The 26752-nt window shown below is 38.3% G+C and overlaps 2 protein-coding genes across 2 annotated transcripts in view; one reads left to right on the plus strand and one right to left on the minus strand.

Annotated features, from left to right (window-relative positions):
- ptprub (protein tyrosine phosphatase receptor type Ub) overlaps nucleotides 1-26752 on the minus strand; it is a 595528-nt gene that overhangs the window by 52214 nt on the left and 516562 nt on the right. The window lies entirely within an intron of this gene.
- Nucleotides 119-5910, plus strand: paqr7b (progestin and adipoQ receptor family member VII, b). The gene is made up of 2 exons (XM_007251752.4): nucleotides 119-587; nucleotides 2878-5910. Exon 2 carries the CDS (start codon nucleotides 2910-2912, stop codon nucleotides 3972-3974), a length of 1065 nt encoding a protein of 354 aa, XP_007251814.3. The 5' UTR covers nucleotides 119-587; nucleotides 2878-2909; the 3' UTR covers nucleotides 3975-5910.

Here is a 26752-nt window from a genome sequence, read left to right on the forward strand (position 1 = left end):
CTTTCAATGGAAGTCAATTGGAGGAAGGTATGCCTATTTTTGGGATATTTTCATTTGTATTTAGGCTAAATATGCCTGTGTGTGAAGATTTGTTGTTACATATATTCCTAAAAAATGATATGACCTACTCAGCTGGGCACAGTAGGTGTGTTTTTCCCTCTCAACACTCTTGAGTTTTGTCGTCTTTCCATGTTAAAGGTGTCTGTCGACGCCTTCTGTGCTGTGAATCATCCTTTTTTCAGCAGGCGACGTTGAGAGGAAGAGGGCGGGCCCTGTGGACTCTCCTCTCACAGCCTACTGGCTGCAGCCGAGCTGGAGCGTCTCTCATTGGCCAATGAACAACGGTACAAGCAGAGGCGGCGTTCTGATTGGGTGAGCCGTATGTCCGTCAACAGCCCAGTTCAACTCGGCCATCTGGTTCTGCGGGGAGCTGACAGGAGCCTCACCCGCATCGAGAATTTAGCAGCGAGCTGTAATAACTACATCTCCATCATGCTGCTTATGACTCGTGCCCTGTTTTACGTGTGTGGAGAGGTCATCTTTGCATGCTTCAGCCTCGGCGAGCGGATTATCTGCTGAGAAACACGGTAAGAATCACGGGCCCCTGACCGTTATTGTGCGCTGTAGCTAGGTAACGTTAACGGTAACGGGAGAAAAACGCTGCCATGTGATTTGCTGGCCGTCTTCACTGAGGGCTTTTTTTACTGGTGTTCTGTCAAATTGTGCTACTCTGTCAAACCGTGCTGCCCTAGTGTATATTTAACTGTAAAAATAATAATGAAGCACTTTATTAATGTATGTTCCTTGTAGAAGTCCTAGTAGATGTAGGTTAGTATATTAGGATAGCATAAATCACTGTATCAAGGCAGTTATGGCAACGAGAGGTCATTACAAACTGCTTTTGTATTTATTATTAATTTCAATTTACACTTTTGTGCAATGACAGTGAGTCTAGGTTGTTTAATGTACAAAACCCAAAAACATTTATTTATAAAAAAAACAACAACACAAGAATTAATTAAAAAGTCTAGGTCAGCGCATGCGCACTACCTATAGGAAGCACGTATCGATGGGTAGCATAACTCGACGGTACACCCGGCGCGCGCGAATCGGGCACGTTCAGTAATTAATTTAAAGATATCGATAATGATTTAGCTTGTGTGGAATAACTATAAGTTAGTTAATGCCGAAGAAATGCTTGTTATAATAACCAATAGCAGAGAATGAGTTAGTGGACGGCAAACGGGCAACATTCATTCTGGGGCGTTTCATATTATATATATATATATATATATATATATATATATATATATATATATATATATATATATATATATATATATATAACGTTATATATATATAATAAAATATATGTCTATATCTCGTTCTCTAACGCTAGCTTTTAGCAGACATTTAGAAACAGACATCTACCACAGACTTGAAGAGAAAAGGAGGATTGTCTGGCTGTTGGATGACACCACTAGCTAAATTATTCACATGGCTTTACTGACTGACACTGTCTCTGTGTGGCTCATTGTGGTGTAAAAACTGCATTATTTTATCAGCCAGCCAGTTTTTGCCGCTGGTAAGAAAGCGTTAAACACCGTGCGAAGGCGCACGCGTACGGAAGGGAAATGGATGGGTGACGTTATGTAACTAACCGGTTTCCATTCATTGTTGAGTGCTGAGAGATTTTCTTTCAGTAAAAGTAAGTCGTAATAGATCCTAATTGCAAAGCTGTTAGACTCTAGCTGTAGGGCCCTATTGGCTGCACTTCTCCTAGGGAGAAGGTAGTTAGGTTAGTGCCCCTCTTATAGATCAACGCATTTTCCATTTAATCTTCTGCCTTTCAGATAACAAAAAAATGGATACTGTTGTGCTTTGCCTTTTATACTGCACTTACTATACACAGTGTTTCAAATGGTGCCATATTTAATGCAGAAAATGCAGTGGAATGCAATGCTCTATAGTTGTTTTACAGGTGAAAAAACATGAACAAGAGCAAAGGCCTAACCTAGTAATATTCCCCTTTAATGGAGGGCCCTATTGGCTGCACTTCTCTTAGGGAGAAGGTAGTTAGGTTAATTTTCCATGTAGTCTTCTGCCCTTCAGATTACAAAATAAAAAAAAAATCTATGCTGTTACGCTTTGCCTTCTACATAGCACCTACTAGACAGTGTCCCAAATGGAGCCCTATCCAATACAGAAAATGCATTGGAATGTAGTCCTCTATAGGGTTCTCCTACAGGTGAGAAAACATGTACATGAGCAAAGGCCTAAAAATAGTTATGTTCTCTTCTAATGTAGAAGAGGAGACATGCCACACCAGTAAATTAGCTAAATGTGACCAGATGCTTAATACGTGCCTGCACAATACGTTAAACTGTATTTCTTAGTAAATGACAAAATACAATGGATCAAAAAGTACAAAGCAAACTAACTAAAATGCATCTATTCCATTCATTTCAGTTTTCATCTACACCCTGTCTAGAATGTTCAGATGCCAAGGAGGTTTTATACAGTCTGAGCTATAATCCTGACATTCTACTTCATTATGTAAGGAGGTAACGTAGCCATCTTTCTTTGAAGTCGCAAAGATGGAGTTTAGCCTAATGGTGTAATCTTAACCATGGATGAAGACCATGTAATCTTAACCATGTATGCATCATAGCTGCTTGGGCCCCAAATCATGCAGTAGGTATTTCGCCCCTGAGTCTTCCCCTCAGAATGGACCACAGTTTAATTGTTTGGAATTTCTGTCACACAAACCTCCTACATTGCTCTGCAGTTTTGCCTGGCACTGTGTTTGTTCATTGTACACAATGTGGGAAGAAAAATGGTTCACTCTTTATCCATTGTTTTTTACACACTATATAGATCCCAGAGTGCTTTGCCCGTTCCCTCTCACCATGGCGACAGTAGTGATGGAGCAGATTGGACGCTTGTTCATCAATGTCCAGCAGCTTCGTCAGATCCCCCAGCTGCTAGAATCCGCCTTCCCCAAGCTTCCCTGCACTGTGACTGTCGATGACGTGCCCTGGGTGTTCAAGGAGTCTCACATCATCACAGGCTACCGGCCACCTGACCAGAGCTGGCGCTATTACTTCCTGACACTCTTTCAGAGGCACAACGAGGCAGTCAATGTGTGGACGCACCTGCTGGCTTCCCTAATCATCCTGGTGAAGTTCCAGGAGGTGTCTGAAACAGTGGACTTCCTGCGAGACCCCCACGCCCAGCCTCTTTTTATTGTGCTTCTAGCAGCATTCACATACCTGGCATGCAGCGCACTTGCTCATCTGCTATCTGCCAAATCTGAGCTCTCCCACTACACTTTCTACTTCCTGGACTATGTGGGCGTGGCCGTGTACCAGTATGGCAGTGCTCTGGCTCACTTCTACTACGTAGTTGAGGAGGCATGGCACGCCCGCGTTCGAGGGTACTTCCTGCCTGCTTCAGCTTTCCTGGCCTGGCTTTCCTGCACTGGCTGCTGCTATGGCAAGTATGCAAGTCCACACCTGCCCAAGTTTGCCCACAAGCTGTTTCAGGTGGTGCCCTCAGGCCTGGCCTACTGCTTAGACATCAGTCCAGTGTTGCATCGCATCTACAGCTGCTACAGCTCCGATCAGGGATGCACTGACCCGGCCGTAACATACCACTGCTACCAGATCCTCTTCTTCTTGGCGAGTGCCTACTTCTTCACTTACCCCCACCCGGAGTGCTGGTTCCCTGGCCGGTGCGACTTCATCGGTCAGGGTCATCAAATTTTCCACGTTTTCCTCGTGCTATGCACGCTGGTGCAGATAGAGGCAGTGCGCCTCGACTACAGCGAGCGGAGACCCCTGTATGAACGTCTCCATGGTGACCTGGCTCACGACGCTGTGGCTCTCTTCATCTTCACTGCGTGCTGCAGCGCCCTGACGGCCTTCTACGTGCGCAAGCGTGTGAAAGCCTACCTCGAGGAAAAGCAGGAGTAGATGTCTTAAGAAAGTGAGGCTTAAGGACAAGACAACATAACCCTGCTGACCCTGGAGTAGTGATCACACCGGCCTACTGAAAACACTGAACATTGTGGACCTGCTGTTGTGTTTGGGTTCCTGGAGGGGTGGGTGGGATGGTTGAGGATATAGTTTTGTTTTTGTAACATGGCCTGCCAAAATTGTATTGTCAATCAGCTATGTACTGTTTACTGCATTTATACTTTAAAACTCTGCCTCAAATGAAGACAGAAGATCTAAGAAAATGAGTCGAGAGGCTTTTGCACTGATATCCACTCACATTATGCTCTGAAGGGGTCAAAAATTTCAGTGCCAATGAGAAGCCTTTTATACCTTTCATTTGCATGAATGTGTGAGTTACTTTGTTTGTGTGAAAAGGCATTATGGGCAGGATTATCAGCAGATGTGTATGGGATAAAAACTGGTCTTCGAAAAAGTGTGTTGGGAGGGAAAAAAGGTCAGTTACACTAAACTTAGCATGCCATCTGTGTGCTCTCTTAAAATGTAGTTGAACACTGTCATTGAGAATCTCTGTGGCCCATGTTTGCAAGCAATGGGATTTGTTTAAATTTGGACTCAAACTGGTTCAATTTAATGATGCATTAATGGGCATTTCAAGCATGGCTGCTAGAGAGGAGATCCTCAAAGACTTGTTTTCCATTCTTAGGAAAAATAGTATTACTTGCTTTTAGAGTTTGAGAGACAGAATGACAGCAGTCACTCTGCTTTGTTTGCATCATGCCATTAAGCAGCATGCTGACATAACCTTAGTCACTTTTAGGCCTGAAACATACTTCAGTCAAGGATGCAACCTTGGATGCTTTGAGCTACTCAGTTTGGGTTTTGTGTTTAGTTTTTATACTGTTGACATGCTTTCCTCTAGTCAGCTAACATGGCTTTAACCTAATTCTATGTACATTTACAAAATGTTATAACATTTACAAAATGTTGTGCGAAAAATAGTGAAATAATCACATTTCTATCCTTTGTAGGCTAATGTGGTTGCAAACTGAAATCAAAACAAACAAATTTATCTCAATCTTTTTACTTTTAGCAGAATAATCTTTGTAGCCACTGCAGCCTTTTTATAGCTGTGCTAGGGCTGGGCGATATGGAAAAAAATCTTATTACGATATAGTTTTTCATATCAGCCGATATCGATATGTATCACGATATAAATCAAATCACTTTCTGTTACACTTAAAGGTTTCTATTTTTACTCAGAAGTGACAGAATAAGGGAGTTATGGACAAAATCACTAGCAGGCTCAGAGCCTTGTGGACAGACACTAGGATGTTAACATCTTGCCAGGTGGGTACAGCTTTTAAATTAATTTTAAAAAGGGGACAAATATATAAACTAAAAAATATGTAAGACCCTTTACATTATATGTCTGTTTAATTTAAATTGCAATAACACTTTATTTATTTTTATAAAATTATATTTAATCAAAAGATCATTCCCCTCCCTGAATGCAGGCAACTACATAAAGCAAAATACAAGAGTATATCACAGTGTTCATTTTGACAGGTGATTTTGATACAGTCTTAGTCTTTTCACTAAAATGTATAATAGTTTTAGTTACATTTTAGTCTATCGGATATTATTAGTTTTAGTCAGATTTCAGTCTAGTTTAATTTTGGTCATATAAAAAGTATGTATTACATATGTTTTACTGTTTTTCTATTTTCTATTTGTTGTAATTTTAGATAATTTACTGCTTATGTTTTTTTTTAAATAAGAGCCTTTAGTTTTTTTTTTCATTTAAATTAAGCTAACATTTAAATATTTAAAAAAAAAAGTGGCCTATAATGGAGGTGGGAGGAATAAAGTCAAGTTTCTGAAATGATCCACTTCTACTGCAGTACAGATTTATACTAACATTACTGGCTTTCAGTAGACTAGACTTACATTACTTAAGTGTATTTAAAACTCCAGTTCAGTAACAGCAATGTTTAGCTCAGTTCAAATACAGCTAGACAGATTATATAATCTTCTGTATTTAGTAAAATATCCAGCATAACAGACTCTCTATCTGTTAAAAACTATAAAACACAAAGACAGAGGAGAATGCTGCCCTCAGGGTTTTCTAACAGAAACAGTGAGAGTTAGGAAAAAAGATGGAAAGTGCTTCCTTTCTGTGTGTTTATATACTAACCCCTCACTCGTGCTGAAGTTAACCTTAATTTACACGAAACGTGGATTAACACGGCTAACGTGCGTTACCCATTAGTTTATTAGAATGTAAAAAGCAGTGAAAGCATCTTAGCTAATGATGACAGATTGCACAGATCCCTTTTACACCTAAACATCGCTAACTTTAAACTGGAGACAAGCTAATCTAACTAGCAGCAAACAGAGCAGCGTTTACCTGCCTTCAGAAATCTGAACAAGCTCACCTCTCTAAATATCTTGGAGACGCATGCCTCATATTTAAAAGGTGAGTTTTCCAGTGTAGCGCCGCTGAATAGTATAAATGAAGTTTATCCAGTAAATGGGAGAGAAGGAGCCGCTATGTGAGGAGTTCAGAGTGGAGGGGCTCGGGGGGTGGGGCGGAGGGGGATGGTGGAGAGGGGAGGGGAGGGGTTGTACTGGGCTGAGCAGCAGTTCAGCGTGCTGCCTGATCTCGTGCTGCGCCTTTTCACAACGCTACTTAAACGGGAAATAGAAAATTTAGTTTATCGAATTTCTCGCCCCGACTTATCGCGATATATAGTTTCCTCGATAACTATCGATATCGTTTTATCGCCCAGCACTAAGCTGTGCTAAATGCCACCTTATGAGGGCTGAAATCTCTGTCCCACCCTGAAGACTTTCGTGTCTAGGAGTGCAAACCTACCAGACAGTTTTGTAGTATCCGTGGAGATCCATTTTTCAGATGAGCTTTTAATTTGGCATTTCAGAATGCTGTGTGTCATGAAAGGTCCATTCTTTCTATCATTTTAACAGTAGACACACGTGGCAAATTTATAAGAAAATCCCTAATGTAGTTGGGAAGGGTTTGATGTAAGAGTAACAACAGTTTACTGTTGTGTATACGCTGTGAGTCAAGTAATACAAATAAAACAAATACAAATTGTGTATCAAATTACTAGAGATGCTCATGGCTTAATACCTTATAATTTATTTATACACCACTTTTACATTACTCTCATAATTTGGCACTAGCTGCATTCTATTTGTTAAATCTTGCCCTCTTGCTCCATTCAGTTTTTTATTCACATTTTTAAAAACATGTTGAGTTTGTACAGCAGGACTGTGCATTTGCAGAGAATTGGCTGGGCATTAACCTTTGTGTTTGCATCCTTGCATTGAGTATGTTTCTAGCCTTAGTCAGTGTTCTTCATGATCAGTGTTTAAATCCCAAGACCTTCCATAAGAGTTGTTATGCGAACTGCAATCATCGAGTTTTTGTGTGCCTCCAACACTGCCGCTTGATGTTCCCCTGACCACTTTCAGTCTCTGTGTGCCAACCCTGTTCACATGCAGGCACATATGATAGAATGTTCTAGGTGTATGATGAAGGTGGCTCGTAGAGTTTTACAACACAGGCCAACACAGTTTGTCATAATCAAGGCACTTATCCACCTTAGTCAAAACTTTGAGCAAATAATGTCTTAAAGCGTCCTCATAATTTTTTTTGTTTGTTTTTTAATACCTCAATGAGTCAAAGTATTAGAGAAGCCTTAGACTCCACCTCCTGTGGATTGAAATGATTAGCTATTTCAGTATTTCATTTACAACGTTAGTTATTAACCTTTGGCCAAAGAGGCTTTAATGAAGTGAATCATGTGTCCTTGCTAACTATGATGCCTGCTTTTATCATCAAGATGCTCCTTTTGTACCCAAAGGGCTACAGTGTTGGCTTCTGCCTTTACACACGTCATGATGTCAATGCCTTTGTGCATATTGTCCACTGGTTGATGTTTTTAGTGGTTCACAAAAGAGTCTGAGCATTAATATATTGGAATGTGTGTTCTAATGTGCCTGAATACACGCATGCACCCATGAGAGGCAATGTATCAGCGTATAGGTGTGGTGAGTGTGTGCAGTTTCTGAATGTGTTGTGTAAGTATTCTAGTTAGTTGCATGTCAGTTCGTTGCTTGTTTTAAGAAATATGAAGACTTTTTTTGTTTTAAATCAGCTTCTGTTTTTTACTTTTGTCTGGTTCGAAATACACTCAATCTCTCACAATCCCACATGCTTTTATTATGTGTATGTTATATTTGGCACCGTTCACATCCATCATCTTGAAGATATATTGGACATGTGTTTCAGTTCCCTGTTCTGATGGATAACCGGCTAACCGTCTCGAGATAGGAGAGGTACCGTCATTTTTTTTGTGTGATATGGAGTGGTACCAATGGCACCAGCAGAGTGTGATGTGTTTGATGTCACTGATAGATGGACTCACAGACTCATGTTTTGTCTCAAGTGAAGTCTCAGTCTGATGAAGTGACTGATATGTAACTGATGATGATGATGATTTCTATGACACAAAGATTTGTCATACAATGATGTCGCCAGCAGCTTTTTCAATAGGAAGAGCCCAGAATGAAACCAATTACTAAACAATAATTAAGTATATTACTTATCGGGACTAATATTTTAGTATTTAGCAATTGTCACACTATATTAACAGAAGAGCCAACAGTCAAGCGTGCACATTAAATATGTGTAGCAGGATTGCAGCTATTGAAAACCATTTAATGCAGCTATTTTAACTTGTGTGAAAGATAATGAGAAGAAGACAAGTGATAGAATCTCACATTGAGAGCAATGGTACATGCACTGAAGGAATGCCAAGAGCTGACATGACGTCAGTGAGGAAACAACAAAGATGAGGTCACCCCCAGGCACCACCAGGCTTGGATATATAGCCCGTCAGCTCTTAGCTAACGGAAAAAACCCACTAAACCTCACTAAACCTCATCGTTTTTGATCCTACTGAACTGTGAACTTAGTTTTTACTTTTACTGAACTGAAGACGTACTTACCTACTCACCTCTAAGCCAGCAGCAAAGGGATCTTAACAGACTTACAGAAGCTTGCATTTTGAACATTGTCATTGTAACAGTTGGGTTAGCAATTTGTGTTAAGATCAGGTCTAGATGTGAATCATGGATGAATCAAATGTTTGCCAAAAAAGTGTCCGTTTAGTGTCTCCTCTGAGCTGGCACTCCTCTTGGAGCTCAGCTCTCACTCTGGCCTGAATTAGCACTCTTTATGGGTCTTATGGGGTGCTTTTCCACTGCGTTGTACCTACATTATTCAAATCTACACTCTATTTGCTTTTTGGTACCTGGTACCCAGTAAATTTAGCAGTATACTTTATATTTTTACCACATTACAAGATATAATAATATATAGCTTCATAAGCATGACCCCAGTCAAAATGTAAAGTTGTGACAGTGACAAAATGTGACAGTCTCTTAAAAACTATTCACATTTTTATTCAAATTGCGCTTTCCTTCATCCAATTAAATTTGACTATTAACAGTCTTTGTAATGAAATTTGCTGTTGGGTCAGTATTCTTTAAGCATTTGTGTATGCTTGAAATGCTTAAAAAAAGTATATTGTCAGTACGCTATATAAAATATAAAACAATAGAAAATATTGTTATGTTGGCCCCTGTTAATGAAACACTGAAAAGCGTAAAAGTGTTGGTTTAACACTGTTACTTTTACTGTGTATCAATAAATAAGCTTTCCATTACCACAGCTCCCATACTCCAAATTGTAATTGATGATATCTTCAGAGAGACAACATAGTAACAGTGGAGACTGCTAAATGGAAATATTCGATATATCAAAGTATTGTGATATAAGGTTTTGCAATACTGCATTGATTCTCCAAAACATAGCATTGATTTTTAATGTAAAGTGGTTAATTTAATGTTGTGTTTAAACCCTGACCACTAGAGAGCAGTGTTGTATCTTGTTTTATATATATATATATATATATATATATATATATATATATATATATATATATATATATTTATATATAAAGGTGTGTTTTTATATTAACCATGAGCAAGCGGGTACTGAAAAGGTAGCCGTTTCCAGGTATCAGCTACAAGATTTGTCTAATGGAAAAGCAAAAAAGCATATTAGAGTCGAGTTGGGTAGTGTAGTGTTAGTACCGTGAAGTGGAAAAGCACCATTACTGCAGAGTCAGATGAGAGAAAGAATGTCTGACATTTACTTAAAACATTAAAACAGTGTGTAATAAAATGACTGATGTTGATGTATTGTGAAATTTACATTAATAAACAAGTGTTATTCTCACTCTCTCTTTGTCTCCTTTTTTAGGCACTATAAACGGCACTGTGTGTGTGAACTGCTGATATTTTTTATCTAATAGTGAGGCTTTTATTTCCCTGAAATTGTTTGGGTAATTAGACTTGGGTAATTAGGCAGTTGTCAGAGTAGGACCTGCAGTTAATCTTCATGGGGACATAAATCCTATATCCTATCCCGTACCAGTAGAGGTCAATGAGGAAAAATGCCTTACAAGGGAAAGTTTTGCCAAGCTTATTTACGAGAACACTCTCTGTTCACTCTCTGGCTTGGAAGAAGGATCTAATAGTAATGTTTTAAAAGGCACATTTCTAATAAGGGCAAGTTGGAATCAATAAACTGTGTTTAAAGATATTTTGTAAAAAAAAACTGGATTTTGGATTGTATGTGGACACCCCTTCAAATTAAGCTACCTTCAGTAACAACCACTGCTGACACAGATGTGCAAATGCACAAATACTGCTTATCTAGTAGGGCTGTAAGATAAATTGTATATTTTTAAAAAACAGAGTTATTGCACATCATAAAGCTCATGTCACGAATTGCAATCAAACCCTCACAGCAATACTCTAGTAGAAACTTTCCCTGGACTGTACAGTCAGATTCTTCCGCAAAAGCAGAATAAACTCTCTTAAAAGTACTGTTGATTTAGAAATATCCCATTACTTTTGTTTCAATAGTGTATTTAAAATAATATCTCTAAATATTTATTTTGGTATTACATATATGAATAATGTACAATGTATAATCAAGTGTAATGAATAATGTAGAATCAAGTGTAATGAATAATGTATAATCAAGTTCAATGAATAATGTATAATCTGGTTTCAGTTTATTCATATAGTGCTTGTAATATCACTCATTGTCACAAAGCAGCTGTACAGAGGTCTTGGTCCAAGCCTCCAATGGAAAATAAAAAAAACAATAAACTACAGCAAAAACATGAAATAAAGATATATATAATAGATGCACAGTAATGAATAATGAAAACAAAGTAGAAATGAGTCTAATCCTACACAAAAAAGCTCAGATGTAACCACTGAAACTAGGGATTAATGTTAGAAGTTCTCAGGATAAAGATTAGATCTATAATTTCTGTATTAAGGAACTCAGTTCATATAGTGTAATAATATTTGTTAGTAATTATAGTTGAATAAGAGAGAAAATAAATCACCCTTTATACATACACATATAACAAAGTACTATATATTTTTCCAAAGGATTTATTTAAAACCTTTTACCATATGTTTTCCATCAGTCATTCTATAAATACTTAAAATAATCAAGGAAAAGAAACATTAGGGTACCCAAAAGGTTTCTTTGAGTCAAGTCATCGTAGTTCTGAACAGAGCATGTCAGCCTAAAAAATATTATTGTTAACTTAAAACAGCATAAAACTACATACACAATATGTTTAATATGCGTATACAGTATATAAGTTAACATAAATATATTATTGGCTGTACATAACACGATTATCAAAAAGATTAGGTCAGACAGCAGTCACCCAGCACACAGCCTGTTAACCTTACTGCCATCAGGCAAAGGTACCGCAGTATCCAGGCCAGAACAACCAGACTAATAAACAGTTTCTACCTACAGGTCATCAGGCTTTTAAACAAACTGTGAGACTTTGACACTAATTGACCCCCACACCTTTTCATTTCCAATGATTTATTTATTAATATATTTATTATATATATTTATATATTTTATATATTATATATATTTATTATATATATATTTATTTATTTAATATAAAATAAAATACTGTAAAAACTGTAGTGTATAGGCAATTTAATCCAATAATATATATATATATATATATATATATATATATATATATATATATATATATATATATATATATATATATATATATATATATATATATATATATATATTATTGGATTAAATTGCCTATACACTACAGTTTTTACAGTATTTTATTTTATATTATTTTATTATTTATTTATTTTATTTTTTTGGTTATTGTTGCACTTTTGCATACGTTGCACTGTTTTATTACTGTAAAGTGATTATCTGAGCCTCACCTCAAGCATTTCAATGTATGTATGTCTTGACATGATGTGCAAATAAACTTGAACTGGATTATGGCAAAAAGACCAAAAAAATTAAGCATAGCTTAGAAGATCTCTTAAAAGAAGATGCAAATGAAGATATAGAGCGGGGTAGAGTTACATGACTTTAAACCTACAAAGATTTTTATCATAAATGTGTAATTTGATGTAACAATCAGAAAGCAAATGGACATCAACAGACCAGATCGAATATGAAGAATAGTATCTGGATCACAAAGCAGACAGTCAATCAGGAACCAAACCATGTAATGATTAAAAAATGCATTTATTAATGGACCGGGATCCAGTACGAGTCTCTTAACTTTGTAATTAGGTTTTCCCATGATCTTTGCCACTGAGCTCTGTACCTAAAGGAGGCTCAGCCCAATTGGAACAGAGTTACAATATAGCAGTCTGGATGTAATCAAGGTGTGTATGATGGTTACAGCTTCATAAGTTTTCTTTTGGAGGAGAAACATGCCTGAAGCGCCTTCCCTTTCCATTTTACATCCTGTAAATCACCTGGACTTCTCTCACATGTCAGGATGAATTTTCTCAACTCTCCCCTGCCCCATCCATCCCCTCCCTAAATTTCTTCTTCCTGACTCATTTCCTACATGCTGAAGCTGCCCAAACTTAAATTTCAGTGAAGTACAGTTGCCGTCAACACAAATTAAATATTATATAAGACAATTTCATGAACAACATTCATCTTGAACAACACCACTTAAATGCATTTGTATTAACTACATATTAATAAATAAAGTTTAGCATAAAATGATTCCTCCCAAGGTTTCTTGTTCTTAATATGATTATATATTTTTTCTTTGCTACTGTTTCCACCAGCTTACCATTGTTGGCCCTATCACTGTAGTGCTGTGTCAAAAGAGGCTTGGACCCTTATCTCTGCAAAGCTGCTTTGTGACATTTAATTGTAAAATTTAGTTGTAAAAAAGGGCTATATAAATAAAATTCTATTGAATAAAATTTAGGTTCCTTTTTTCACACATTCCTGAAGAAATTTCTTTTTAATAATCAGGACAATACAAATATACCAAAATGCAGTACAAAAAATATAACTAATTACTATTCAATAACCATTCACTGCTGCTCTGTTATTGCTATTGTATATAATGATAATTTAGAACACTTCTTGTTTCCATATTTCCTACTGTTTGTAAATCAGATGTGTGTGAGAATGAAAACCTTTTATATTGGTGAAATTTTTTTACAAGATTTTAAAGTTTCTTGAAACGGTTTACATTTACATGTATACTTTACAGCAGTGGTCGGCAATAGGCAGCCCTTGGGCCAGATGTGGCCCGCAAGCATGAAACATCTGGCCCATGAGGTTGTTCCAACTATAATAAATGATAACGAAAAAAAAAAATAATAAAATGCTTCTCTGGCGAGCTTTTCTTTACATTCTTCCCCTGGCTCCTCCCTTGTGTCTCTCTCTTTTTCCGCTCGTTCTTGGGCTCCCTATCACCTTATAAGGGCGTTTTTTTCTTGGCTGTGTCCTTATTCACTAGCCCAGTCAGCAGTAGCATATTGGACCGTGACCCTGATGACACATGTTCGATCTTGTGTGAGGAGCAGTTTGTTTATTTATTATTATTTATTCCTTTCTCCTTGGGTTTACCCGCTTTGAATTCGGCTGTTCTGCAATTGGGTTCAACAATCCTCTGGGCTGGAGAGCTACTAGTCTGTAGTACTCCATCTCAATAAACTTTATTTTCCAAAAGATTTTATTTTTTTTTGCCCGAAACAAAATGGCTTGAAAAATATCTTAATTGCAGACCCCTGCTTTACAGAATAGTTCTTTAGGGATCTAAAAGCTTTTATACTCTTGTGACAGTTTGTGACACCTTTATTTGTGTATATTACATGTAACAAAGAATAAATTAACCATTTTTTTTGTGTATAACACTTTATTACAAACACCAAATCCTCATCTTACTGCAGTGCAAAGATACAGGCCAGCTCTTTCAGGTACCATTCACATTGACAGTTTGGGAAGAAAATGTGAGCTGAGGAGAGATTTGGCATGGCATGATAGTTGGTGCCAGATGGGCTGTTTGAGTATTTGTAGAACAGCTGACCTCCTGGGATTTTCAGCCCATCAGTGTCTGGTGTTTACTCAGAATGGTGTAATAAAGACAGAAAAAATATTCAGTAAACGTCAGATCTGCAGATGGAAACACCTTGTTTTGAGAGAGAGGTCAACACAAAAAAGGCCAGACTTGTGTGAGCTGACAGATCTGACAGTCTGTGTACTCTGAAAACCACTCTGTGCAGTTTTGGTGAGCGTCTCAGAATTCACAACAAAATCAAACCATGAGAAACATGCATATAACAGCAGGACACTTAGCCTGGTCTGATGAATCTCAGTTTTCTGTTGAGACACACAGATAGCAGATCCAGAATTTGAAGACAACCGCATGGAACCAAGGATCCACCCTGTCTGGGGTCCAGGCTGGTGGAGGTGGTGTAACCTTTGGGATGTGGAAGAAGAGGAAACTTGCAGAAGGAAAGTATTGCGGGAATTATGTGACCCAGTCAAAGCCTGTGTGTGTGGGCCAGAACCTCAAAGGAATGTTTCCGACCCATTCCACAAAGAATTCAGGCTGCTTTGACAGCAAAGGAAGATTCAATCCAGCATTAGTACTGACTGTATAATATTCCTGATTAAGTGATTAGAGATTATATGTCAGAAGGCTACATTTTTCTTTGCTTAAAAATATAACTTCATATTGTTTAACAGCTCTGGAAAAAACCAAGAGACCACTTAAAAATGCTAAGTTTCTTTGATTTTACCAAATTGAAAGCCTCTGGAAAATAATCAAGAGGAAGATGGATGATCACAAGCCATCAAACCAAGCTGAACTTCTTGACTTTCGGCACCAGGAGTGGCATAAAGTTCCAAAAGCAGTGTTTAAGACTGGTGGAGGAGAACATGCCAAGATGCACACAAAACTTTGATTAAAAAACAGGGTTATTTCACCAAATATTGATTAAAACTTTATAAATATGAACTTGTTTTCTTTGCATTATTTGAGGTCTGAAAGCTCTGCATCTTTTTTTGTTATTTCAGCCATTTCTCATTTTCTGCAAATAAATGCTCTAAATGACAATATTTTTATTTGGAATTTGGGAGAAATGTTGTTCATAGTTTATAGAATAAAACAACAATGTTCATTTTACTCAAAAATATACCTATAAATACCTAAATCAGAGAAACTGATTCAAAACCGAAGTGATCTCTTATTTTTTTTTTCCAGAGCTGTATATTTGTCTGTATTATACCTCTGCTGGTAAAAAAAAATCAAAAATACAAAATATTGCAGTTCACCAATCATAGAACATTAGTAGCGTTATTATTTTCTTTTGTATATCTATTTAAGACAGTATTGTAAAGAAGGGCAGATTCAACACTTCATATAAATGTGTCTATTAATAAATCAGGAGATGTAACAGTATAAATCACAAATTAAACAGTATTGGGAATATATCATTTCAGTATTACAGCAGTGCACTGTATTTTAAATAAAGATACAGTGCTCTTGTGAGATCTTCCTAAATTTCAACACTGACAACTACAGTAAATGCCCACAAGGTGGCACTCTTGTCAAGGCCTGATCATACTCTTCAACTAAGTTCATCACATTGATTTTTTTTTTCTTTCTGCTATAAAAAATGTAACTATAACCCTGTGCTAACCCTGTCCAGGTTATGTAACCCTTTCATAGTTATAATATTCAGACAGCAATATATGTATTTCATCATATATTTTGATACAAATATAACTTAATTATGTATAAAACTGTCCTGTAGGACTGCCTTGTCATACCCTCAGCTCTTTGAAGGTTCTGGACATATTTCTTCCTTTCAAAACCCAGCAAGACATTTCAGTTCAGGCTGAGTTCACATAAGAGCTTTCTGCACTTCACTGCCTATCTCCCCCATTCTATTTCCTGGCTATTCAGGTTTTCGAGCTGTGATGTGGAACTGTGAAGGCATGGTTCGTCTAGTACAACATCTTATCAGGATTTAATACACGCCCTGAAATAAATAAATAAATAAAATGTGTTTGTAACCAGAGCTAGCTGCCAGTTTCTGCTCATCAAAAAAAACAATTGCCTTTACCTTCACAATTTAAAGCATGCCAAATTTCATCAACATCCCATACTTTATATTATCCCATACTTTTAATCTGTGCTGAAGGTTATCTGGAATTCAAAATTGACTAATTTCCTTCAACATCACACTCTTCTTCATCTATTCAACCCGTCAAGGATCTTCACACACTCCCCCCCGCCCCCCCCCCCCCCCCCCCCCGCAGGTGTTGGTGTTTTCCGAATGAGCGATGGGTACAGAATGCTCAATAAATCCTCAGCTAAGCACAGAGTGATGGTGGTAGTTTGAGGGAAGACGTGCTGACATGCAGCTTGACTCGTGACAGAAGGAGCTGTGGACCCCCTCGGTGGGAACACGTCCTAAGAGCCGCTTAGCACTGAGAGAAACTGAGCGACACTACAAACACCATCAGAGCCTCTGCATCCGCTCACTGTGTCAGTGAGGACAGATCTCTGTGTAGCAGCAGTAGCAGCATTAGTACTCTTGTAGAACATCTATTTTTTTTTATATTACATTTACATCAAAAGAAATCAACGGAGAAATAGCAGAAGTGAATATACTGCAAATGCAATTAAAAAAATTCCACATGATAAATGATAATATAATCTTTTACTATGAAGATTTAAGCAAGTGTGCTTATCTGTGTCTATATTTGTAATACATTTTGACCTTAACTGCCCAGTATACATACTAATTAAGAATTACAATACTGAAGCTGAAGTTTACTTAAAGCAGCATTATGCAAGAATTGGGAAGTCAGGAAAAGGAATTTGCACTATGAGTCTTCTGTAAAGGATACGCTTTTCATGTGCATCTTGTAACATAAGGGATACAGAACCAGCATCTGAAGTAAAAAAAGAAGCATGTAGTCTAAACAAGACTGTATTTCAGGATTTTAGACAAATTTTGGAAGCCTTCTCTATCTATATCTCTATCTAATCTATACCTCTTACTCTTTTGAACAAACCATATACTGATGGAGCTGGAAAACTATGTCAGGAAGACTGTACTAACACTGGGTAGGATCTCCTACAGTTCTTCTTGCCATGCTTCCCACTAAATGTTTACTTGAAAGTACTTTAAATGCATTTTTTTTACAGGTACAAGTCTTTATATGTTTCTTTGTGTGTTTCTGACACTGCACATACAGCTCTGGAAAAAAATGAGAGACCACTTAAAATGATGAGTTCCTTTAATTTTACCAAACTGAAAACCTCTGGAATATAATCAAGAGAAAGATGAATGATCCAAAAGCAGTGTGTAAGACTGGTGGAGGAGAACATGCCAACATGCCATGAAAGCTGTGATTAAAAAACAGGGTTATTCCACCAAATATTGATTTCTGAACTCTTAAAACATTATGAATATCATCTTGTTTTCTTTGCAATATTTGAGGTCTGAAAGCTCTGCATCTTTTTTGTTATTTCAGCCGTTTCTCATTTTCTGCAAATAAATGCTCTAAATGACAATATTTTTATTTGAAATTTGGGAGAAATGTTGTCCGTAGTTTATAGAATAAAACAGTAATGTTCATTTTACTCAAACGTATACCTATAAATAGCAAAATCAGATAAACTGATTCAGAAACTGAAATGGTCTCTTAATGTTTTCCAGGGCTGTATTTGGTCTGGTTAGTTTCGGCTGCACACTGCAGTTATTGAGTGACTTAAGGAACTTTGCTACATCCCATCATGACCATGTGGGCTCACATCATCACTATGTATGCATTTCCCTATACATTTCCCTATACATGACAATGATTGGTATGAAGAATCTAAAAAGGCTAATTGCAGAATTGACAACATTCTAAAAACTATTCAATGTTATGTACAGCGAGAGGCAGTCCCCATCCAGTATGTGATGATGACAGGACATGTAGAAAAGTCCTTTAATCCACTCACAAACTGCAGTGTGAAACCAAAACTAACTGTACCTAATGTATGTAATATAATGTAACAAATACACAAACCCTGGTCTTGACTTTTAGATGTGAAAATATCGCTAGATTCTGGTCCATTAATTTATACATTAATTCACCCGTTCTACCAAGTACCACATTCTATTGAATTTAGATCCAGTGACTGGGGAGACCACTGAAGAACAATAAACCCGTTTTGCATTCAGGAATCTAATTCATGAGACCTTTGCCTTGCCGTGACAGGATGCAGTGCCCACTGCAGCCTCAGCTTTCTGTTCTTGACTGAAAAAAGACAAAGACTTTTTTTGTTGTAGCTCATCTGCCTCAAGGTTGAATGTGTTGTGTGTTGTTATCTGAGTGTTATCTAAGTGTTATCTGTAGCTTTTCTCTCAGCTTGTACCTGTCTGTTCATTTTCTGTTGACTGTTCATCAACTAGTTCATCAAACATTTCAGTCCACAGAACCACCTCTCACTGCATCTTTATAGCATCATTCTGAGTAAACATTAATAACTGTAATACCTCTAATAATTGTGCTGAAAATTCCCAATATAATACATGTTATACAAACATTTAGACCAGTCTGTCTGATACTAGCTATCACAAAATGTTTAAAATCACAACATTCTGATGGTTAATATGAATATATTTTACAGTCTAAATCTGCTGATGTGTATCTTCATGACAGTGTGCATTTCACTACTGCCACACATGATAATTAGGCTGATTTGTTAAGTGCATTAAAGATTAGATGTGCTGGTCTTTTCAAGAAAGTGAGCAAATTTTGAGAAGAATTATAATATAAGAATCACAAGAGAAAAAAGACAGACAGAGACATGATTGATGGAACCATTTGCAGATATCATGAAGAAGCCATTAAGCAGCACAAGGACCCAAAAAAAGAAGACAGGATATTGTGGTGAAAGGACTATCCATGTAATAAGCAGAAGTGAAAAGGTGAAAATAGTATGGTAATAAGAAGATTATTATTAGAGCATGTACATTTGCTAGAACAAAGTAAGTTTTGTAAAAAAAAGAATTGCTCTTTGAATGTAAATTTACCACAATTCAACACATTTACTTGTTGTCTTAAAAAGCATTATAGAAAGAAATGCAGAAATACAAACACAAATGTTGTTGTCAGACTTTTTAATGATCCTATTGAAAAAATGAATGGCTAAATGATTGAATGCACAGTGGGAAGGTAATCATTAAGTGCAGATTAAGGATAATTATACCTTCGTTAATTCCACCCACATATGGGAAACAGCGTGAAGAGAAGTGGTGACACAATCCATATTAAATCTCTTTAAAGAAGGCTGCAATTACAGGACCTGTATGTGTGTGTGTGTTTGTGTGTGTTTGTGTGTGTATGTGTGTGTGTGTGTGGCTGTGTGTTCTTCTGTGTTTGAGAGTATGTCTTTGTACTTTATACACTACCATCCCTCACCTTTGAGATTATATATTACACCAAATGAAAGTCTAAAGGATATCACACTCCAAACTCTGAAAAGAAGTGTATTTTCTCAGAGGTGTAGTGGATTAAACAGAGGATTCCTGCATCGCTTGGACACACACACACACACACACATACACACACACACATACTACCCCCACTTTATGGTCTATAAGGAACTTCAACCCCCAGAACACTCTAAAAGCCTTGGAGTTATCTTTTTCAAACAGCCTTAAATTTCAAAATGACATTTCCTGACTATTTCTTCACTCAGCCTCGCTCGAGAACCCTAAATGCAAGTCAGGGTAAACATTTTTAAATTCTTTTTTGACATTCCTTCAGACGCTGTCAGTCGTAAATCTGGATTTAGGACCGTTAATGTTTAAACATCTGGAACTGTGCACAATTGTGGTTTTGCCAACAGCCCAATCACCAGGACAAGGACGGGACTACGGGACTTGAGAGAGGGTTCAAAACTTAATGAATGCCTTGGAAATTGTAAATTCACCAAATATATTATACCAATTTAGGGGTTTGTGCTTTCTGCAACCACTTAGAAATAAGATTCATGAAGTTAAAATGAATGCTCTTAGCTTGGAAATTACATTCCCAACACCAACTTCACCAACTTCCCCCACGGTCGTAAATTCCGACGACAGCCGCTTATCTAAACACAGCAGAGGGGAGGAATTTCTCACTAAGAAGATTTTGCTTAAAATACATATATATTGACTATATAAAAAAGGTGTTTTATAGAATGTTTACTAAATAATGGTATATGTGTCTGGTATATGGTATATGTGTTTGGATGTGTCCTGATTGAATTCTCCTACACATTCAAGTCTGAATCAACAAGGTTTAATTAGCATTTGATAATATAGCTTTATTTGGTTATCAGTGGTTTAATCATGTATTTTCTTTTAAGTGATTTAATTGGGTTTAAATAATAACATGACTCTTGATCTCTTTCTGACAGAGTACCATCCATCATTGTATTTCTAAGATTATCTTGAGTATTACAAAACTGTTTGTGGGCAAAATATATATATATTACATTTATTGTGATTCAATTGTAAGATTGTTTGTTTCCTGAATTTATCCTCACAAACTGATATGCTGAAAAAGGTATTTTGATCCACTGTTTAATTGAGTTTTCTTTTGGTTTGATCTATTAGAAAAATGCTGAAGCATGTTGACCATGTGAGGAGGGGGGGTTTATGGCCCTTTGTGAATCCCCACCAAAGTTTGAAATTGCTCCTAGACCAATCAAAACACAGACATTTGGGCCACAGGGCCAATCATAGCTCAGGGGCCAAACAGGCCACAGAGACTAATAGTAAACTGGGCAGACACCGTTTTAGTTCAGTTGCCAGTTGAGTTTTGGGAGTTCAGGTCAGAGCAGTTGGAGGAGGAGTGGGAGAAGGAGTTGGAGAAGATGAGTTGAGGAAAACAGTTAGAGGAGAGAGGTTAGGGAGCCCAGAGATGGAGGAAGGATAGACTGTTAGTTTAGTCATCTTAAGTTAGTTTTCTTAGACTAGTGCATTTAATCTTCAAGTATATTAATATTAGCTATCCTAGTTAAAATATCTAAGGTTATTTTACAATCTACGAAGCCAAGCATTATTCCATCTAAGTTTAGCTAAAGTACAGCTGAAAAAGAGATCCGCCAGATCCAACCCAGAAATCTGCGGTCCGGAGGCCACCAGCAAGCCACCTGAGAGCGAAGGGATTTCCCTGTGGGTTCTCATGGGGCTCCGTGCTGACACAGGAAGTCAAACCACCCTGCAGACAGGCTCACGTGATCCTTTTTCGGGGTGAAGCAGCAGACGACCAACCCAGGCGGACGTCACCAAGGCCCACTTCAACAACTCAGAGTAAGGCAGAGCTGGGTTTAATCTTTCGGCAGATGGTGTCTGTTGGTCATGGTTTGGTCGGGTCTTTAATAGAGCGTCTTTAGTATAGATGACTCATTTTGAGTGGCTTGGTTGGAAATAAGAATTGGTTTCGTAGACTTAAAATGCCTTAGACCCTTATTTAGAAATACTCACTTAATAGTTATATTAATCTTTATTCCTTTCATATCAGCATTATAACGTGTTTGTTCTTTTATTTCTCATTTATCATTCTACACTATGATTTGATAGCTAATGGCTACATTTATGACTTTTTAATGAATTATTTACTCATATCTGTGTGATTTAATAAATACTTTTATTTTACAAAACCTGTCATTTCAGTGTGTTTTTCTGGATAACTTGGTTATGAAAATTTCTGTCACCTGTAGAAACCACACCCTGAGATGTCTTGTGTTATTAATTAATTTGATTAATTAATTAATTAATTAATCTAATTAAATTAATTTAATAACTGGCGCCCAATTAAAAAATATTTCAACATCTCAATTAGCACCAGGTATTAAACCACTGAGCCGCTACATAATTGGCGCCCAACGTGGGGCAGGATTATATTCTTATTGGCTCTCCGCCGCGAGACCAGAATATACACATTTTATAACCAGTTCCAGAAAATAGCGCTGTAAGTTGCAGAATAAAGTGTATTTTGTTTTTATTGCTAAATGCGTTAGCTGCTGGCTAGCTGGCCTAGCTGGAGTTAACTGCATAAACCCAGCGTGTTAGAAACACACGCACATGTTCTACACGTGTTTTTGTTTACAATTCAGGACTGGCCAGTCCCCTGTCTGTGTCACGCGCACAGTCCCCTGTGTGTCTGTATAACGTGTACAGTGTGTGTGTGTGGTATGCGAGCGCTCTTGAAAACATTACTCTTATTTGTAAAATAAGCTTGGTTGACACACCGCCGTGTGTGGGCAACCTTAAACCCGGGTGTATATACGTGTATATACGTGTGTACTTACATAAAGTTCGAACTGTTTCCGGTAAAATAGACATATTTTGCCAGTGTTGATCTAAGGCCTTCGCGCAGCCCTGAGTCGCGGATCTCCGGCTCATCGACTCCGCGCTCCAGTTAAAACTGCCGGTTTTTGCGCGAAATCCGTAAAATCCTGCAGTACTGGACACTTCCACGTGCGTAAAAGAGTAGCTAACTTTTACGTAACACCACCCTGAGTGGCAGGAAGTTTATTGTGTGCGTGATTAAACTAACCACGCCAGGATGTAAATCCTCTTTGCTCATCTTGTGAAGTGTGTTGCTGCTGTGTTAAACTTTCGGACAGCCGTGCCCTTCTCCTCTGCTATTCACAGTCGACTGAGTCAGTCAAATCTGCTGACCAGGTCCCAGACCCAAGGGGCGGTCCTTAACGTGGCATCATCAGTGGGCGTGACCACTCCCACCAGTCGGCCTCTGCCACCATCTGGTGGACAGCCTGACTATTTACACTCAAACTCAAAGGGTGTTTTACTACCCCTCACCACTAGGGGGGGTACACTGCCACATCGCCATCTGGTGTTTGATTTGGTTAACTGCATACAGTGCAGAAAGGTGCATTTCATTTGTTTGACCACCAGAGGGAGCCACTTAGCCATATAGCTGTGTCGCCACCTGGTGTTGTACTTGTGTAATTGCTATCATCCTGTAGAGTGCATTTAGAGTTTCTGTCGCCAGAGGGTGCCAATTCAAACAAACTTTTTGTTAAGTTAATAAAGGGAATTTGCATTGTGGTTTGGTTAAATGGTTTCTAAATAAGTAAACAAATAACTGCATTCATTTAATCGGTTAATATTAAATAGTTAAATTTAAGTTTCAGGTCTGCTCTCTCAAACATTACTCTTTATGTTACATTGAACCAAGCTAAATAGCTATCTCCATTGAGTAACTAATCACAACATAAAATAATTAACTGGTCATTTTAATCAATTTGATTAAGTAAAGTTAATTAAATTTTTGTTAATTAATTATTTTCAATTTAATTCAACCATCTTCAAATAAATTAAGCTTAATTATTGATCGATTAAGATCAATTATTAATAACTGATTGAAATTAATTAATTAATTAACCATTAAAAAAAAAAAAAAAAAAAAAAAAAAAAAAAAAAAAAACCTATCCAGTTATCAGTTACTCAACCATATACCCAGCACACCTGTGCTTAATACATAGTTAAATTCTCCCATCCTGTACATAGTTAATAAATATACCCATATTTAGATTTAGACATTGTGTATAGTGCCCTACAGTTATTAAACTGTTCACTAGCATCACTGACAACAAATCTAACTATTCTTTTAAAATTAATCTACTAATTGTAACCTTAGGTCGCCCACTTTTAACAGATTTTCTTCTTAGAAAAGGCACAATGCTAATTGACTCGAACATAAAATAAACTTGTTTGTCATCAAAATTGTTTGATTCCACGTGCTTTACGTAAATCAAAATGTGTGCCACCGAAAAAGCTCTTTTAGAGCTTACAGCTGGTTTACCCCCAGGACTTACCGTCCCAGTCCAACAAATGGACAGTGGGGGTCTCCATGCACTAATTGCCAAAAGCCTCAATGAGTGTGTATCTAAAATCCTTGAGGGCAAGCAACAAGTGGATCCGATTTCCCTAATACTGTGGAAACAACTGCTGTTGTCACAGGATCAACTTGCTGCTTCCTCCAAAACCATTCAAAATCTCCAAGCAGAGATTGTGACTTTAAATGATAAAGTTGCAGACCTAGAGAACAAAACTGTACAGTCTGAAATGAACCAAAGAGACCTCAAAACCGAAGTGCAGCTGCTTCAAAAGGAAGCCAACATAGCTACCCAACTTGCAGCTCAGTCACAGGAAAAACTAAAACATGCTATTGCAAGACAGGTTGAGCTACAAACTGAATTAGCACATGCTAACAATGCAGTCAAATTAACTCGAGACCAAACAGAGTTAACATTTGAGCTGATGATGGAGGGAGACTCCCCCATCAATCCAGCTGGTAAATCAGGAACCCCTGGGGTTCCGGATCCTAAGCAACAACCATCCACAAATACATTCCCTCTAGTCTCCCTTAAAGGTGCTGAAGCGCCAGTAGAACCAAGGTTCACTCAGCGTTCCCAGCCACATGGGACCTCTGTGCAACCTCAAGCACCCTCTGATAGAGATTTGGACAAAATTGCGCGTAACATCCCACGCTTTGAACCAGAACCGGACGGTTCTAATGATGTCCACCAGTATCTTCGCGACATTGACTTCTTCTTACGCCGTTTCCCCAAGGCCACGGTAGATGATAAAATCTACCTCATTAAGGTGTCCTCTAGTCGGGAAGTTGGACGTTTCATTGAGCGCCAACCACCCCAGGTTAAGAGAGATTATCCTGCTCTTTGCAAGGCTTTGGAGAATGAGTTCTCCAACCACCTTGTTCAAACCGGCCTTGCTGCAGCTCTTGCAATTAAGCAGAGCCGCCAGGAAACACCCCTACAGTACTATCACCGCCTCAGGCTAGCTTATTTCGGCTATAGAAATGAGCCTGGAATGGAGGAAGAGGAAGTTTTCAAAACATTGTTCGTGAGAAACCTCCATCCCTCCACCAGTCACTCTTTTGGAGTCGCAGCCTGCCCTCGTACGCTAACAAGCCGGCAGCTGCGTGATTTGGCTCTCAGAGGATTTGCTAAGTTCCAACAAAACATTAATAAAAAATCAGAGTCAAATGACGTCCTGATAATTAATGAGCAGTCCTCCCACGTCAAGCAAAAAGGGGCACACAAGGCTCCAATGCCACCTAAGACCCAGTTAAACCACAAAAACCAGAGAGTGTTCCACTCTTGGCGTCGCTCGTCCCTACATTGGGCCAAGCAAAGTGACCAAAAGCCCTCCTATCGAAGGAAAGGTAGGATAAAACGCAGTTGGAATGGCAAACACTCACAGCACCATGCTCGAGCACAGAGCTCCAGCAAACTTCAATCTCCGCTCAGGAGAAAGAGCCCAAAGCACCACAAACGTTGGTGTCCACCTAAAGGGCACAAGCATGAGAGATATCCAACTAACCTGAGCACTAAAGACGGCAGTCTGCTCAGACAATTTCGTGACGAAATACGCAAGCAGGACAATGCTGAATCTGAATTCTTGCCAATTGTCCATGCTCCAGATCAACCTGCTTGGGGGGGTGCGAAATCCATCCACTCCAATGCAGCCTTGGTTGTACAGCCAGACGCTGAAGACAACCACACTGAGGAAGCTCCTTCCCTCAGCCTGGAGGATCCACCACCTAAACAATTCTTGGGTTTCTTAACCAAGAAAGGTTCAACACCAAAATTCTACCTAGCCACCTGGCTGGAAGATGTGTTCGGGTATGATGCTCTTTTGGACACGGGGTCAGACATTTCTTTAATGTCAAATTCACTTTTTGACCAGGTGAGGGCGACAGCCCGCCGAAACAACAAAGAGATACCTCTGAAAAAGTGTGCTCTTCACCTTCAACCATATTCGCACACTGGTATCACTCTGCATTCTGCAGCCCTGGTGCACGTTGCCATCGGTCCAATGAGCCTCACCCATCCAATTCACATTTCTCCATTGGAGAACGTCCCATTGCTCTTTGGCAAAGACCTCCTTGACCGGTTCAAACCATTGATTGACTTTCAGCATCGTAGAATCTGGGCACAGGTTTGCGAACCCCTGCCCTGTCCTAAGGCACAGGATAGAGTTCAATGCTATCATGTTGCTAGCAACATTGAGCCACACAAGCTCATTGAACCTTCAAATTCCACGGGAATCAATGAGAAGCTCACTGTCAGGGTTCTGAAACCACCATCCTCAGAATCCCCTACCATGATTCTAAAACAAAACACCTGTTCATGGGCATTGACTCCCTCTACGGCTGTAGATGAGTACAACCCAAAAGCTGGAAAGTCATTCACTCTTAACACAACGGTCAACGGTGAAATCTTTGTTCCATGGGCTGACAAGTCAGC

The sequence above is a fragment of the Astyanax mexicanus genome, chromosome 6 (assembly GCF_023375975.1).
Source record: "Astyanax mexicanus isolate ESR-SI-001 chromosome 6, AstMex3_surface, whole genome shotgun sequence".
Classification (NCBI taxonomy): Eukaryota; Metazoa; Chordata; class Actinopteri; order Characiformes; family Acestrorhamphidae; genus Astyanax; species Astyanax mexicanus.

What these genes read in the sequence shown, in the direction of transcription:
- paqr7b (XM_007251752.4), top strand. Translation starts at nt 2,910, where the DNA reads ATGGCGACAGTAGTGATGGAGCAGATTGGACGCTTGTTCATCAATGTC.